This window comes from Ammospiza caudacuta, chromosome 2, assembly GCF_027887145.1.
Source record: "Ammospiza caudacuta isolate bAmmCau1 chromosome 2, bAmmCau1.pri, whole genome shotgun sequence".
NCBI classification, from domain to species: Eukaryota; Metazoa; Chordata; class Aves; order Passeriformes; family Passerellidae; genus Ammospiza; species Ammospiza caudacuta.
This window is the reverse complement of record NC_080594.1, coordinates 31,619,646-31,633,392: the sequence shown is the minus strand read 5'-3', so window position 1 is coordinate 31,633,392 and position 13,747 is coordinate 31,619,646. Positions and strand designations below refer to the sequence as shown.

Genomic DNA, 13,747 nt, shown 5'->3' with positions numbered 1-13,747 from the left:
CCAAACCCCACAGCACCATACAAGCTGCTGTGAAGAAAATTAACTTGCTCCCATGCAGACTCAGTATCCCTGCTCAACCCTCCACTTAGACCAATGAAAGCTCCTATGGATTGTTTTTAGGAGAGGTAATGAGATTTGTGTGTGATGTATACATGTTGAAGTAATGAGGAGGTATGGGTGAGATGTTAAATAATCAAAGTTTCTGTGAAGCACCTATTTGATGGTTACCTTTCAGCTTAGTGCATGACTTCAGTCTGTTGGTGCAGAGTTTTGTCGTCTTGTTCCTTATTTAACTTGTCTAGGTATCATATCTTTAGTCTTTTCTGTTCATAATTGATCTATGCATAGTTGATCTATTAATATATTTTCTCTAGTACCTCACTGCTTATAGTCTCTTCTGCTTCCACATAATAAATACACAAAGAAACTCTGAGCTGATATAGGGTGATATCAGACGTTCTAAATCTCTATACTTTTTCTTATGGTATAATGAAAATGGGCTATTTATTTTCTTCATATTCATTTTGTTGTGGAACACTTGACAGCAATCTGTCTCCCTTGTACTCTGATAGTCTCTTGTGGGACTTCCAAATGGTACTAATAAGCCAGTTCTTCATCTAGTGCTTTGGCATACTGAAAGAATTTTATATGAGAAGACTGTTTTTCTTTTAGAGGCCCTGATATTTACACTTAGTCATATTATTTGCTAGAATTTTCAAACTGTATTTTATGTGGCATTGAGTGAAGGAATTATTTGACTTATCTCAAGAAACTGAAGTCTAACTACAAATTTGAATTACCACTTTGCAGTCCTTTGGAATAATACTTTTGCTTAATGAGAGTCTGCATGATTTTCTTAATAGTTCAGCTATTTCACTGCTAAATTCTTTCCATTAGCTCATGATGGATGTTCTGTTTTATTTAGAAGAATGGGCATTGCATTCATTAGGCAAACTTCATTAAATTTGGAGCTCAATCAACTAGAACTATAATTATATGGAGAGGAAACTTCCTAATCTGACGTTTTTAAAACGGAGCCGTTTTGGAATTGGTTATTATCTTCTGCGACATGACTAGCTGAGCCTTTGTATTGAACAGAGGCAGACCTGGGAGGAGTGCCTTCAGCTAGCAGAAGTGCTATTTTCTATTATAGTTTAATTGTTTTATAGACTTTTTTCACCACAATGAGACATCTGCTCCCTCTATATGTGGAGCAATAATAGACTGCTTGAGGTGGTAGCAAGAAGTGTATACTATAAACTGTTATCTCGTCATTTAGAGTTACTTTATGGCACTTTGAATGATACCTTCTGCAGTTTAATTCCAGGAAGGTTATCCCCTTGTCCTTTTGATCCAAAATTTATGGATCTTGGCATGGCTGGGAAAGAAGAAAAAGGAGCATTCTCTATTATGAATGGAAAATGATTTCACTTTGTGACTTTAGATGAATGGTTTCTATCAGCATCAGTAGGGGGAAGGACCACTGCCTATCCATTTCTGCTTTACCTATAGCAGCACACTGACCCTAGTGCAGGCTAGTGACTGGAACACTTGCTGTTTCTTCCTTCTTCAGTTTTCAGTCTATGCCTTGCTGCAAGTGCAGTACATTTTAAGATGAGGAATGTCACTGCTTGTTTTGGTCAAGCTGTAGATACTGAAGAATTCAGTGGAAGGTCTTACTTAAGAACAAATTAAGAGTGACATCCTTTCTACACAGTCCTTGAAGAAAGAAGCTGAGAGCTAATTTTACTCTGACCAAGCATCATATAGCCCACATATAGTTTTAAGTTGTACCTGTCTTACAGTATGGAGTAGCCAAGGTGTTAAATGTGTCTTGTCCTCAGTGTTGCATTATGTTCAGTTCTGCCTTGTATTCTTGTTGACACAAGATTTCTGAGTGTGAATTCTGCATTTTGGACTTTTCCACCTCAATGCCCATGAGGAAGGAATTAGCTTGCTTCCTGCTGCCTGATTGACACTAAAGGAAGAAGACTGGGCAGACAATCTGTTGCAAAATTTTGATTTGTCATCTCTTGACCTTTTGGAAACATCTTCAGCCAAAAGGATTGGAAAATGCAAAGATTGTTCTTCTGAGTCTTCCTCAAGGAAGAAGTACTCATGTGTAGAAAAAAGAAAAATAACTCAAGTTTGGTTGAAATAGTCTGCTTATATGAAAAAACGAATAATTTATTATAGGTTGGGAATGTATATGCTGTCTTTAGGAGATTGGGATAAAAAAGAGTTAGGCTCTCACGTGAAGTCTAGAAAATATAACCACACTGATTTGTGCCTCAGAAACAGGTGCCCATCACTGCTTAGGGAAGAGGCACATGAGAATAGAACAGGCTTTTCTCAATCATGTTTTGTTGGACATGCATGGTTCTAGAAAAGATAAACATAAAAGGCGAAAGAAAGGAATGTAAAGGCAGCTGGAATGAGGGCTTGAACAAAGTATTAGGGTATGGCCCAGACAAAAATCTCAGAGTGTAAGCCTATGCTTTGAATTGACTCTTAGGGACAAAAAGTACTGAACAAGCCAGTTTTATTGGGCTACACTTGTTTCTGTGGCTGCAAACAGCACCAAAGGCTCTGTAGAAGCGCTTTGTAGGCAATCTCTTTTGGGGACCTACTGGTTTAGGTGAGATCTCTGTATATGGGGTTGAGGGCTCACTTTTAACACAGGGATAGTGAAAGCAAATTTCTTGTCTTTATTTGGTGAGGTCATATTTTTCATCATTATGGGATGCTCTGGGGAAACATTGAACACCTTTGATCAGCTCTGGAGAGAGCTCTTTTCTGTTCTCTCTGAATTCATCTATTGGATTTGTTAGATGGCAAAAGTTGTGTGCTTTTTAATTTCCATGGCCCTTCTTTTGTGGCTCTGTGCAAAGAGAATTCGGTGAAAAGGATTGTTTAAATTTGTGGTTTTGAAGATACTTTCTTGACATCTGGCAAGTAGATATTCTTGCCCCCAACATACTGCTCTCCCATATTGTTGACAGTGAAATGTAGTTCTGAGATCCAGAAAACTGTGGAAGATTGTACCATGGTGTTTGAAGTCCTTTGGAGTAGGTGTGGGGAGGTAGGGTGGTGGACAATGACACAACAGGCCATTTCCATGCAACTTGTTTTCAGCATCCCTTGCAAGCTGAAGAATACGAGAGCTTACTGATCTGATTACCACTGTGTTTAAGTTGGAAAGTTTTTACTTTTTGAAACTACTGCAAGAGGAACTTCCACGATTTCACAAGACTTATGTATCCCTATTCGTTCAAACACTGTGTGTATTTGACAATTTGATCAATGTGATTTAAATAAAGGAACAGAAATTACTTTGAGCATGTGGTGGAAGCTGTATAACACATTCCAATTTTATGTAAAAAAAAATACTTTGTCAGCTGGTACTGAAGGTAGTCCTTGTGTCACGGTCTTATTTGCATATTTTTGAAGTGATAAATTAGATAACTGTCACATGATGCTTTTGAGAAGGTGCTAAGTTTAAGTACAGTGCTGTGGCTCTGCTCAAAGCAGCCTCCACTTTAGCATAAGCAGTGGAATTTGTCATTTGGCTGAAGGTGTTAAACCTTACAGTACTTGAGCACCCCAGTGAATTCATTTCCAGAGAGTTATAGGTATGGCTGGTGGACAATTTGTCAAAGGATTTGTCTTTTAATTAATCTTGCAAAAGGTAGCGTGTCCCAATCTCTACTTGAATTTTCTTAACAAACACTGCCAACTTCAGGCTTTTCAAATCTAATTGAAATTAATTAAAAGCAATGCATGGCTATTCTTTAAAAATTAGTTGGTGGTTACTTTGTCATGGATATTGTTGTGTTTAATTTTTATTATCTGGAGAAAGAAGTCCCTGAAAATGGAATTAAGCTTTCTCAGTCATTTAGATGTGTGAAAGAAACACAGTGGGGATGATGGCTTCATTCAATTACTGTTATGTTTGAGGGTAAAAAATATAGCTCTAACCATGTGAAAGTCAGAAATGGATGAATAAGAACTACCAAGCAGGAACACTGCTGTAGAGATTCCCATTAGTGGTGGAAAGCACATTAAAAGAACCCTAAAATGGACTTGTCATTAGCATCATTAAATTACAAATCAATTCACCAGAGTTTATAAACCAGCGTGCACTGGTGTATAGATTACAGGTATAGACAGTGAAATTTGGCGACTTTGTTGGTGCACAGGAAGTTTTAAACACTTCATGAAAACAGATAACTCAGGATGATTTTGGTTTCCTCTAGAAACCAAGACCTGTGCCTACTGAGGGCAGCAGGTTTGGTTGGCATGGCCTAGGGAGATCAGGGCTCTCACGGGCCAGGGCTCACCATCTCCTCATCCCTTGCACAGACCGATGAGTCACTCATCAATCAGCTCTAAATTGCTGCTGTTTCAAGTGAATGGCATTTCAGCTTAAAGCACCATTGATTTTTATTTGGCTTTCAATGCTCCACTTGAAGTGGTGACAGTTGAGAAATCCATTAGCGCTCCTAGCGCGTCCCTGCAGACGCCCAGGAGAACATCTTGGGACTGCGGCTCTGGCACTCGCGCCCGGCCAGCGCTTCCCTGCTCATCAGGCCGTGCTTTTCAATCATTAGCTAGCGTCCATAATTGCCAAACTTTGAATATTTCAGAAGTAAATGTTGGGAAATGCAAGGCATTACTAAGGCATTACTGCAAGTGCTGATTGCTTTATCTTGCCTATGCCTTTTTCTTTTTTTTTCCCCTCCCCTAATGCTTCTGTCCTAGAATTCCTAGTAGCTTTTTGAAGCTGAATATCTTTCTGTCCTTTGATTTTTTGTGGGTTTTTTTTTTGGTGTCAAAGTACAGTTGCTCAAGTTCAAGTTGGGAAAGCAGATGAGAAGGGCTCTTTTTTTCTGTCTTTAGCATTCTTTTCTCCGCAGAAGCCAAACTGTGCCAGAGGATTGATACTTTCAAAGAGAAGTGGGAATTCTCTTCTGTACCTGATAATTCCTTGCTCATTGTTTGAGCAAGGATAATTCTTTGATAATTCTTTGTGCTGACACCTTTGTAGTAACTTTGCTTTGCTACTGCTTGGGTTATTTTCTCATGTTTGTGATGCTTAAGAAAAGTAGTGAAATAGTCACTTGTAATAGAAATCCTTCTTTTTTGCACGTAGGAAACTCACAAATGGGTGCTACCATAGTAGATGCATTGGATACTCTTTATATCATGGGCCTTCACGATGAATTCAGAGAAGGACAAGAATGGATTGACAAAAATCTTGATTTCAGTGTGGTGAGTAGATCCTGCCCTAAATATTTCTGTAGTTCTTTTCAAGTGTTCATCTTGGAAGAGGTCTTTCAGGTGAAACTTAATAAAAATTACAGATCAAAGTGTTAGATCTGAACTTGTAACAGGTGTGACATTCTCTGTGTATCTAACTTTGTTTTAGAAAAAAAAATGCCATGACCTTTTTACAGTTATGATTCTAAGTAGAGGTACACCTATATATTGTATTTTCAAAGTACAAATTATAACTGGATAATGGAAGTAACAGAAAATGTTTTGTGAGAAACAACCAGGTATCAGAAATGAAGACACAAAGATGAGGTTTTATGGGCTGATAGTTGTTACAAATAACTGAGCTATGAAAGACAATTTTCCCCAAAACTACCATGTGTAAATTACTTAAGAATACAATCTCTTCTTCCATTTCTTAAGAGTTTTAACACAAAATATGCCACTTGAATTCGTGAGTTTTCCTACAGGCTCTTAATCTATCACAAGAATTTCCCAGTTGGTCATACAGTATCTGACATTCTTGAGAAGCATTAAATGGAAGAAATGGCTCTATTTTAGTCTTATTGATTAGTGTTCTTTGTACTAATTTTGGGATTGTCACAGACTCTGTGATGGAATTTGTATTTCAGTCCTTAGATTTGCCCTATGGTTCCAAAAACAATTTTTCATTCAGTAAATGTACCTAATGAAATATAGTTGTATACTCCAAATTCAGCAAATGCTTTCTGTTGTTTCTTTATTTTAACCCACTTTTCAAAAATTATTTGTTTGGGCTTTTTCCTTTTGATTTATACCTTGACTGTCTGGCAAGCATCAAAGAATTTTTACTCTGCTTTTTCTGTTAGTGCTAGATAATTATTCAGTCTAAAACTGAAGATCCTAAATATATCAGAGACAGTGTAGAGATAATGATGCCATTATGAGGATGAACTAAATTGCTTCCATAACTTTTGTCTGATCTAAGGCAATTTCAATATAAATTTGCAGTATTTGTCTAGGATTTGGATGGAAGAAATTTACATGACCCTCTGGGGTTCAGTTACATCTTCCTATGTATCAAAAACCATTTCTGAAGGTTAATGAGTTGTCTTGTGTATACACCAAACTTGAATAATTTTCTTACATAGTTTGGAGTTTATAAATAAATACATAAATTTGATCCTCTTGGATTCTTCTACTGGGAAATGGAAGTCATTGGTTTCACTTTACACTGTCCCACTGCATGTATGATTCATGACTTTAATGGGTATTAAGTGGAATCATGCTGCATTGGTGTTATTTTTCTTGTATCACCTCTATGTTAAAAGGGAAAACCTTTTACTGAAAACATTTGGGAGTATTTCAAACTTCCAAGTTTTAATCAGTGCTGTTTGAATAAATTTTTATTCACATAATCTTTCTGAAATATGTAATATGTGCAAAATGAATTTAGTTTTGATCCAAGCACTGCAGGTACCAGAGAAATAGCACAAAAGGAAAGACGTACCTGTAAATGTCATTTCAGCTGTGTGCAGATTGGTGACTCAGCTTGTTCAGTGCACATTGTAGTGACTTTTCTGGATAAAAGGAAAAGTTTTGCCTATCTCAAAATCTCTTAATAAAACTATATTTCTGTGTCTAATAGGTTGAAGAGAAGTTTATGGGGGAGACAGATGGAGTGTATGTGGAAAATTAGCTGAATGGGGCACAGAGGGAGTCAGTTGCTAAAACTATCTGATTCCTCTTAATGTTTTGTGGGTTAAATGAGTCAAAAGATACTGTTGAATTTAACCTAGGGATAATAAAGTGGAGGAAGGCAATAAAATTGTTTATTCTCTTGAATTTATCAGTGGTCCTGCAGTACTACTTGTCATAACAGAAAAGCTATTCCGAGACAAAGATTATGTTAAAATAGAGCTCTGAATTTGAGTTTAGTAATTTAGGTTAAAAAAGTGCATTATGGGAATTCTCTAATTATCATTTTGCTTTATCTTTTTAAACTAGAAGGTTTGGTGCTATGCTGAAGCATAAAAGAGAAGATGCTGAATTATAGAAATGTGTAGTCCTTGCCTTCTTTTCCACCAGCCCAAATTACTGTAATTGCACTTTGTGGTGATAAAATGGTTAGAGGGCAGGAGAAAAACTAATTTGATTTTATTAAAATCGGTTGAAGCTGTAACTAGAATTGTCATTTGGTGTCACAAAGATGTGCATGAGAATTTCAGTTTGGGTCTAGAGACTGCAACAGTACAGACCCTTGCATGTGGATTGCCTTAGGATATGTACTTTTTTCTGCCTTGACAATTTTTTTTTCTTCCTTCATTAAGGAGTTGGTTAATTATTTATTAATGCTCTCTTTCTGTTCTAGAATTCTGAAGTGTCTGTTTTTGAGGTCAATATTCGCTTCATTGGTGGTCTTCTGGCAGCATACTACCTTTCAGGACAAGAGGTAAGGAGATTGAAAGGTGTCTGAAATTCATTGTCTTCTATCAAATGTGGCATATGGAGACTTTTGTAGAATCTTTTTTTCTCAGTAGATTGCAAACTAATTTCACAGCAGTCAGATGTCCAAAATAACAAAATTCTTAGAGTATGGAATCTTTAAAGTTTGTTTCTGAGTAGGTCTCTTGGCATTTAGGACACTTGGTTACAGTTCTGAAATGCTTCTTTTATCGAGATGTTTTCAGAAGATATCCACTCAAATAAGCATCAGCTTGAAATGTCAAGTGAAATGTCAACCTTTTCATGCCAACAATAACTTGTTTTGATATTCTGTAGCTCCATGAAGGCAGAAATAATAGCTTTGTCACTTGTCCTGCAAGGATGTAGGTTTGCTTCATCAAAGTGCTACTCAATCTTCTTACCATTTTCTTGGTGACAAACTGGGAAATAGCAAGCCAATTTTATACAGCTTCTGAAACTTCTGTTAAAACAATGTAGATTCATGCTTGGATTCACAGGATGCATGTCCCCAGAGACTTGCAACAATGGACTTCCTTAGTCCAGCAGTCACAGTGCTGTGACCTCTTACTTCACATACTTTAACAAGAGTAGAGCTTGACCCCCAGCTCTTCTCATATCTTAGGAGCTGCATGAATTTAACTTATTGCCTGTGTCTTTGATTTTTGGTTTTGTCCTTTATTTTTCATGACCCATCTGTAGCCCACTACCAGGCATATTTCATGGCTTTCAGGTGTTCTTAGGTAACTACTTCCTTTGTTTAGGGAAGCACCACATATGTACCAACAAGTTCTCAGGGATTTTAAGATTGTGGCCCTAAAAGTAACCAAGAGAAAACTCATAATTTATTGTCTCTTTATCTGTGAATTTTCTCCTTTATGAGGATCTTCTCTTAGGAAGAAGAGCTCAGCAGCAAAGCAAAAATCCTGTGTAGCTCTTGAAAGAAATGGGTGGTTTATTTTTCATCCAGTGCTCCTGCTTCACCTTCTTCAAAATGCACCATGCTCCTTAGAGGTATCTACTGTGAATATGAAAAACCTCAGAGAAAAAGCTAGGATCACATGTTCACAGCTGAATTATTTGTATATATTGATACTGCACTTGTGCACAAGCCCCTTAAAAAGAACTTTTTTGCCCCAGTATGCAGATGGGTGCAGCCAAGCACTGCCAAAACATATGCTTTGCCTGCATTTGTAAAGCAGAGTATTCTTTCTTAAATTTGCTTCTAACCTTTTGGTAGAGTCAGAACAAGCTCTTTTGCTTTAATAGCTTTAATTTCTTTCCTTCTTAGAAAACATCTACCCTTTGTTTCTTAAATGTTGGCTGAGCTGAGTCTTTTGTTTTTAAGATTTTTATGGCATCATTCTCTCCAACAGACTTCAAATGCTTCATGGCTTGTGATACAGGATTCCCGTCAAATGTCCATATGTATCATCTTTATTTTCCTAAGGAACTGCTGAAAAAAGTGCTCAGACTGCATTTCTTTCAAAATAGTGTGGCAGCTAGGATTGCTTTGGGTATCTGAGACACTGCTTCATTTGCCAAGTTGGATGGGTTTTCTCTGCAATTTGTCGTTGTGGATATGACAAGGAAGAGATTTTGAGGCTCTTCAGCAATTGAGCCCAGGAGAGACACCTGCGTCTGGGAACTCCTTGGAGTTGGAAACAGGTTGCTTGAGATGTGATTTCCAATCTGGTCCTCTCTCTTCCCCAAAAAGGGAACATATTCCTGAGCTCAGGATTGGGACATGGTTGATTTCTTTATTCACTGCATTCAGACATGTGAGGAGCACTTTGTAGCATTGCTAAGACAGACAAGCCTCTTCCCAGTCTTTTGGGTGTTTTACCTGATCAGGTTGTGAATGTGCACGTGGGCTTACACCTTAGGCAGTCTCTGTCTCCTGGTAGGTGTCCTTTCTTTGTTCATCGAGCCATCATGTGCTTGATCATATTCACTTACCCTACCTTGTTGATATTCCTGTCGCCTTCTTCCTATCTCCAAGCCTCTACTTCTGCAAGGCTGTTGCTAGATTGGTTTTAGAAGGTTTTCATACTGATTTTCCGTACTTTTGCATGTCTTGTTTGATGTATTTATAATAAGGTCCGGTACAATGAACTGCTGCTTTGAATTAATTCTGTTTTTTCCTTTAAAGAAATATAAATTCTGCTTAGGTCTGCAACAGGAGTTACTGCTGTTTGGTGATAGTTACTAAAGCTGCTCGTACTTCATTTGGACTCCCGCCACTTAGTGTTGATAAAGGTGCTGTAGGGACAACCATAAAACAATGTCCAAGACTCAATATCAGCTGTGGAACTGTAATAATTTGTAAATGGCCATGTCTGGAGAATTTTAAAGTCTTCATGGTGTATCTATGATGCCCTTTGTTGGGAGAGAGTAACTGTGCTTGACAGGATTTTATCTGATTGATTCATAATGGTAGCTATTGACCATAGTTTTCAAGTACAGCAGATTATTAATTTAGATGAAATAGTCCTTTTCAATGCTTTTATTGAAAACATGTTAGATTTAAAATTTATTTAGCACGTCCAGTGGCATGACTTTGTGGCTTCCATGCTGTATTTAAACTGTCAGTTACTGCTATTACTTAGAGGAGCATCAACTGAGATCATGGTTTTAATAATGCTGATTATAGGTAATGGTAGAATTTTAAGCCTTTTTTACTAAGATTGTGAGTATTGCTGTCCTTTCATCAGTAAGGGTTCCCTCTTGCTCACTGCAGTGAATGAGTGAATAATGAAATATATCTCCCATACAACCAAAAATAAAGTTGCTGTTTTTAGCAGCTGACAGCTTGGCTGAAAATGCTGTAGGGCTTGTCCTGTCCAGTGCTGAGTCACAGCCTTTCTTTGTGAAACATGACATGTGTAAAATTTTTAACAGCTCAGCCTTTCACATGTGGGAATTTCTGGTGGGCTTTCATAAGTGATGAGCATGTAAAGCTAAAGCTTGAGAAGGATGCATTTTGGTGCAAATGTCATGGTTGTCTTGCCTCCCTGTATCTGTGTGCTAAAGTAGCGAGACAAAATTGTTTCCCTGTCTAACAGGCTGTTCTCTCGATGTGTGAAAGATCACCATCTTTCTCCATTTTTCCATCTCAGCGTGCCATTTGAATGGAAGATAATCAAGATACAACTGCAAACCTTAACACAGTGGAAAATTTGCCCATGCATTCTGTTTCAGTCTTCTGAAGTTGAAGCAACACTGATACCTCTCTGGTGGCAGAGGTTGTAGATCTGCAGTCTGGGGCCCTTGTTTAAATCCTCTGCACAGTATGTTTTTCCTGGCTGATTGTGGACAGGCCGTCTGGTGTCTGGCTAGGTGTATGTTACCAGATGAAAGTGTGTTTCTTCTTTGTCTCAGTTCCCACAGAGAAATGAGGTCTCAATCTGTCATCAATTTTGAGATTCTTTGAGGCAATGACTTTTCTGCAGGGTACATTATTGAACTATATCGTGAATATATGCTAAAATCATGGAATATAGGATCATAGAATGGTTTGGGTTGGAAAGGATCTTTGAAGATCATCTAGTACAACCCCCTCGCCGTAGGCAGGGACAGCTTTCTACAGACACATTCCTCAGAGCCCTCTCTGACCTGGCCTTAAACACTGCCAGGGAAGGTGTGTTCACAGCTTCCCTGGGCAGTGCAACCTCATTACCCTCATTGTAACAAATGCCTTCCTAATAGGGCCCTAAGAGGACTTTGAGCAGCCTGATGTGGTGGAAGGTGTCCCTTCCCTTGGCAGGGGTTGGAACTAGATGATCTTTAGGAGTGTCTTCCAACGTGAACAGTCTTGTGGTAATATCCACTCTAAAACTACCCTCTTTCAGTTTTAAAACAGTTGTTCCTTCTCCTGTCATTAGAGGCCATAGTAGAAAGTCCTCTTCATCTTTCTTGGAAGCCAGGCCTCCTTCAGGTGCTGGAAGGTGCTAGAAGGTCCCTCTGGAGCCTTCTCCATGCTGAACAACCTCAACTCTCTTAGCCTGCCTTCAAAGGAGATGTGCCTCAGCCCTCGGATCATTTTTGTGACCATCTTCTCAACCTGCTCGAACAGGGCCACATTCTTCTTTTATTGGGACCTCAGAGCTGCAAATGTTATTAGGGTCCTCGGTATAAGTGGGGGTTCAGTGTATTTTTTTTGAAATGGTATAAATGAAAGAAAGAGGAGGTTGGACCAGATGATTGCCTGTGGTCCTTTCCAACCTGACCGATTCTGTGCAACAGAGGGAAGCTCAATAAAAAATGAAGAAAAAAAGCATGTTCTCTCCTGGGAGTGCTGTGTGTCATAAAATAATAGAATCATCTAGGTTGGAAAACACCTTGACAATAGAGTTCAGCCTCTCCAGGCAGACTCTCTTGTATTTTGCAGTATGCCAGATATTTCTTCCCAGTTCCAGTAAGCAATCTGTGCAAAGTGTTCACTCATTGTTATTCTTTATTAAATTGTATGCTAATAGGTATAATCTCTTAAGTACCTAAATACCTAAATAAGAAATGCAAAATTCATTGTGTCTATATTTAATAAGGAGCCACTAATTAAATATTTTTGAGGTATAGGGTTTATGAGAGTTGCTTAGTAGAATTGTGAGTGACTGGGAGACATACTGTGAAAACTAGGCACTCCTATTTTCTACCCCAGGTTGTGATAGAATGGATAACATGTTTGTATTTTACATTTTGATCAAACGGGATTGTAGTTAAAGTGTGTGAAGTGCAAGCTTCCCACCTTCTGAGTTCAGAGGAACCACTGTGCTTCCTCTTTTGCGTCTGTCAAATAGATTTAATAGTCCAAAATAACATATTGATGGTAAAATATGTAATGAATTCTTATCTAAGTTGAACCAGACTGTTTCTCAGTAATCCCTGCAACAATCCTTTAATTTCTGTAAGAACTATGTACAGTCTTCATTATGCTTGTGGCTTGGGGGTGAGGGACAACACTATGATACAGCTGATAATGTAACAGAAATAAGTATAAATTAAATGTTCCATATGCCTAGTTTGGAGTAAACATTGAGTATGGAAAACCAGCCTTACATGATTTAAAAAACAAAAAATAACTGTCAATAAAATCCCAAAACAAAATAACAAAAAACCCAACTTTTTTTTTATGTGGTTGCATTAAGGGATTTTCTTTCTTTAGTGCATTGTACCAGCACAAATATAATTTTTCTCTTTAGTTATGAATCCATGTGGTTTTTTATAGTTTCCAGTGATGCCTGGCAAGGCACTGTTTAGCATTTTCCCTGGAACAGTAGGCTTCTTTGTTTATTCCAAGTTCATTCCCTAGACTTACTGTATAAGAATGTTTTGTATTCTTTATGATTTTCTTTAACTTAGTATCCAGCACTAATGAAATAAAATATCTTGATGTCACTCTATTGTATGTAACACCATCAGGATAGAAATGCTTAATGAATGAGTATCATGTATACAAGGAGATTAGAGCAAGATAAACTACTTGTATTTCACAAAAAAAAAAAAAAAAAAGAATGCTATTGCAATTTGTACTCTTATTAGATTAGATCTGTCTGTTCATACAGTCTTCTAAAGTCATTTTCCAGGGAGGTTGTCTGGAAATGAACCCCAGCATGACTGGTTTCTGAGGATGTGCCTCTGGAATTCTTTGATCTCCTTTGGTGTCTATCTAGTTCTGCAGTTCAAGATTTTATTCAAGATCAGTCATGTTCGGTGCTTGGTTTTTCTCTGGGTAAGATGGGGTTTTTCTCTTCTATATGGATGTTGGTATTAATAAATTCATTTTTTCAACACGAATTATCTAATTGATCTTTATTTGGTATATGATTAATTATATGTTCTTCCACTTCTTTCAGTCGCATCTGTACATCTGGGTCTTTTTGAGCATCAGGGTAGCTGATACTGATTTCTGAGGGAGGATAGGAGCACTGCTTTGTAAAATCACGCTATGTCCACAAAGCTTTCAACTCCTGCTGCAAAAGTGCAGCAAGCATGCAAGCAGTAAGAATGAACTGCACGAGGCAGAAATGAG

The 13,747-nt window shown here is 37.8% G+C and overlaps 1 protein-coding gene across 1 annotated transcript in view; it reads left to right on the top strand.

Moving 5' to 3' along the window:
• MAN1A2 (mannosidase alpha class 1A member 2) overlaps nt 1–13,747 on the top strand; it is a 132,760-nt gene that overhangs the window by 54,271 nt on the left and 64,742 nt on the right. Inside the window, exons 4-5 of the mRNA XM_058824745.1 lie at nt 5,153–5,271; nt 7,625–7,705. Of these exons, the coding sequence (XP_058680728.1) occupies nt 5,153–5,271; nt 7,625–7,705 (200 nt within the window). The remainder of the gene's footprint in view (nt 1–5,152; nt 5,272–7,624; nt 7,706–13,747) is intronic.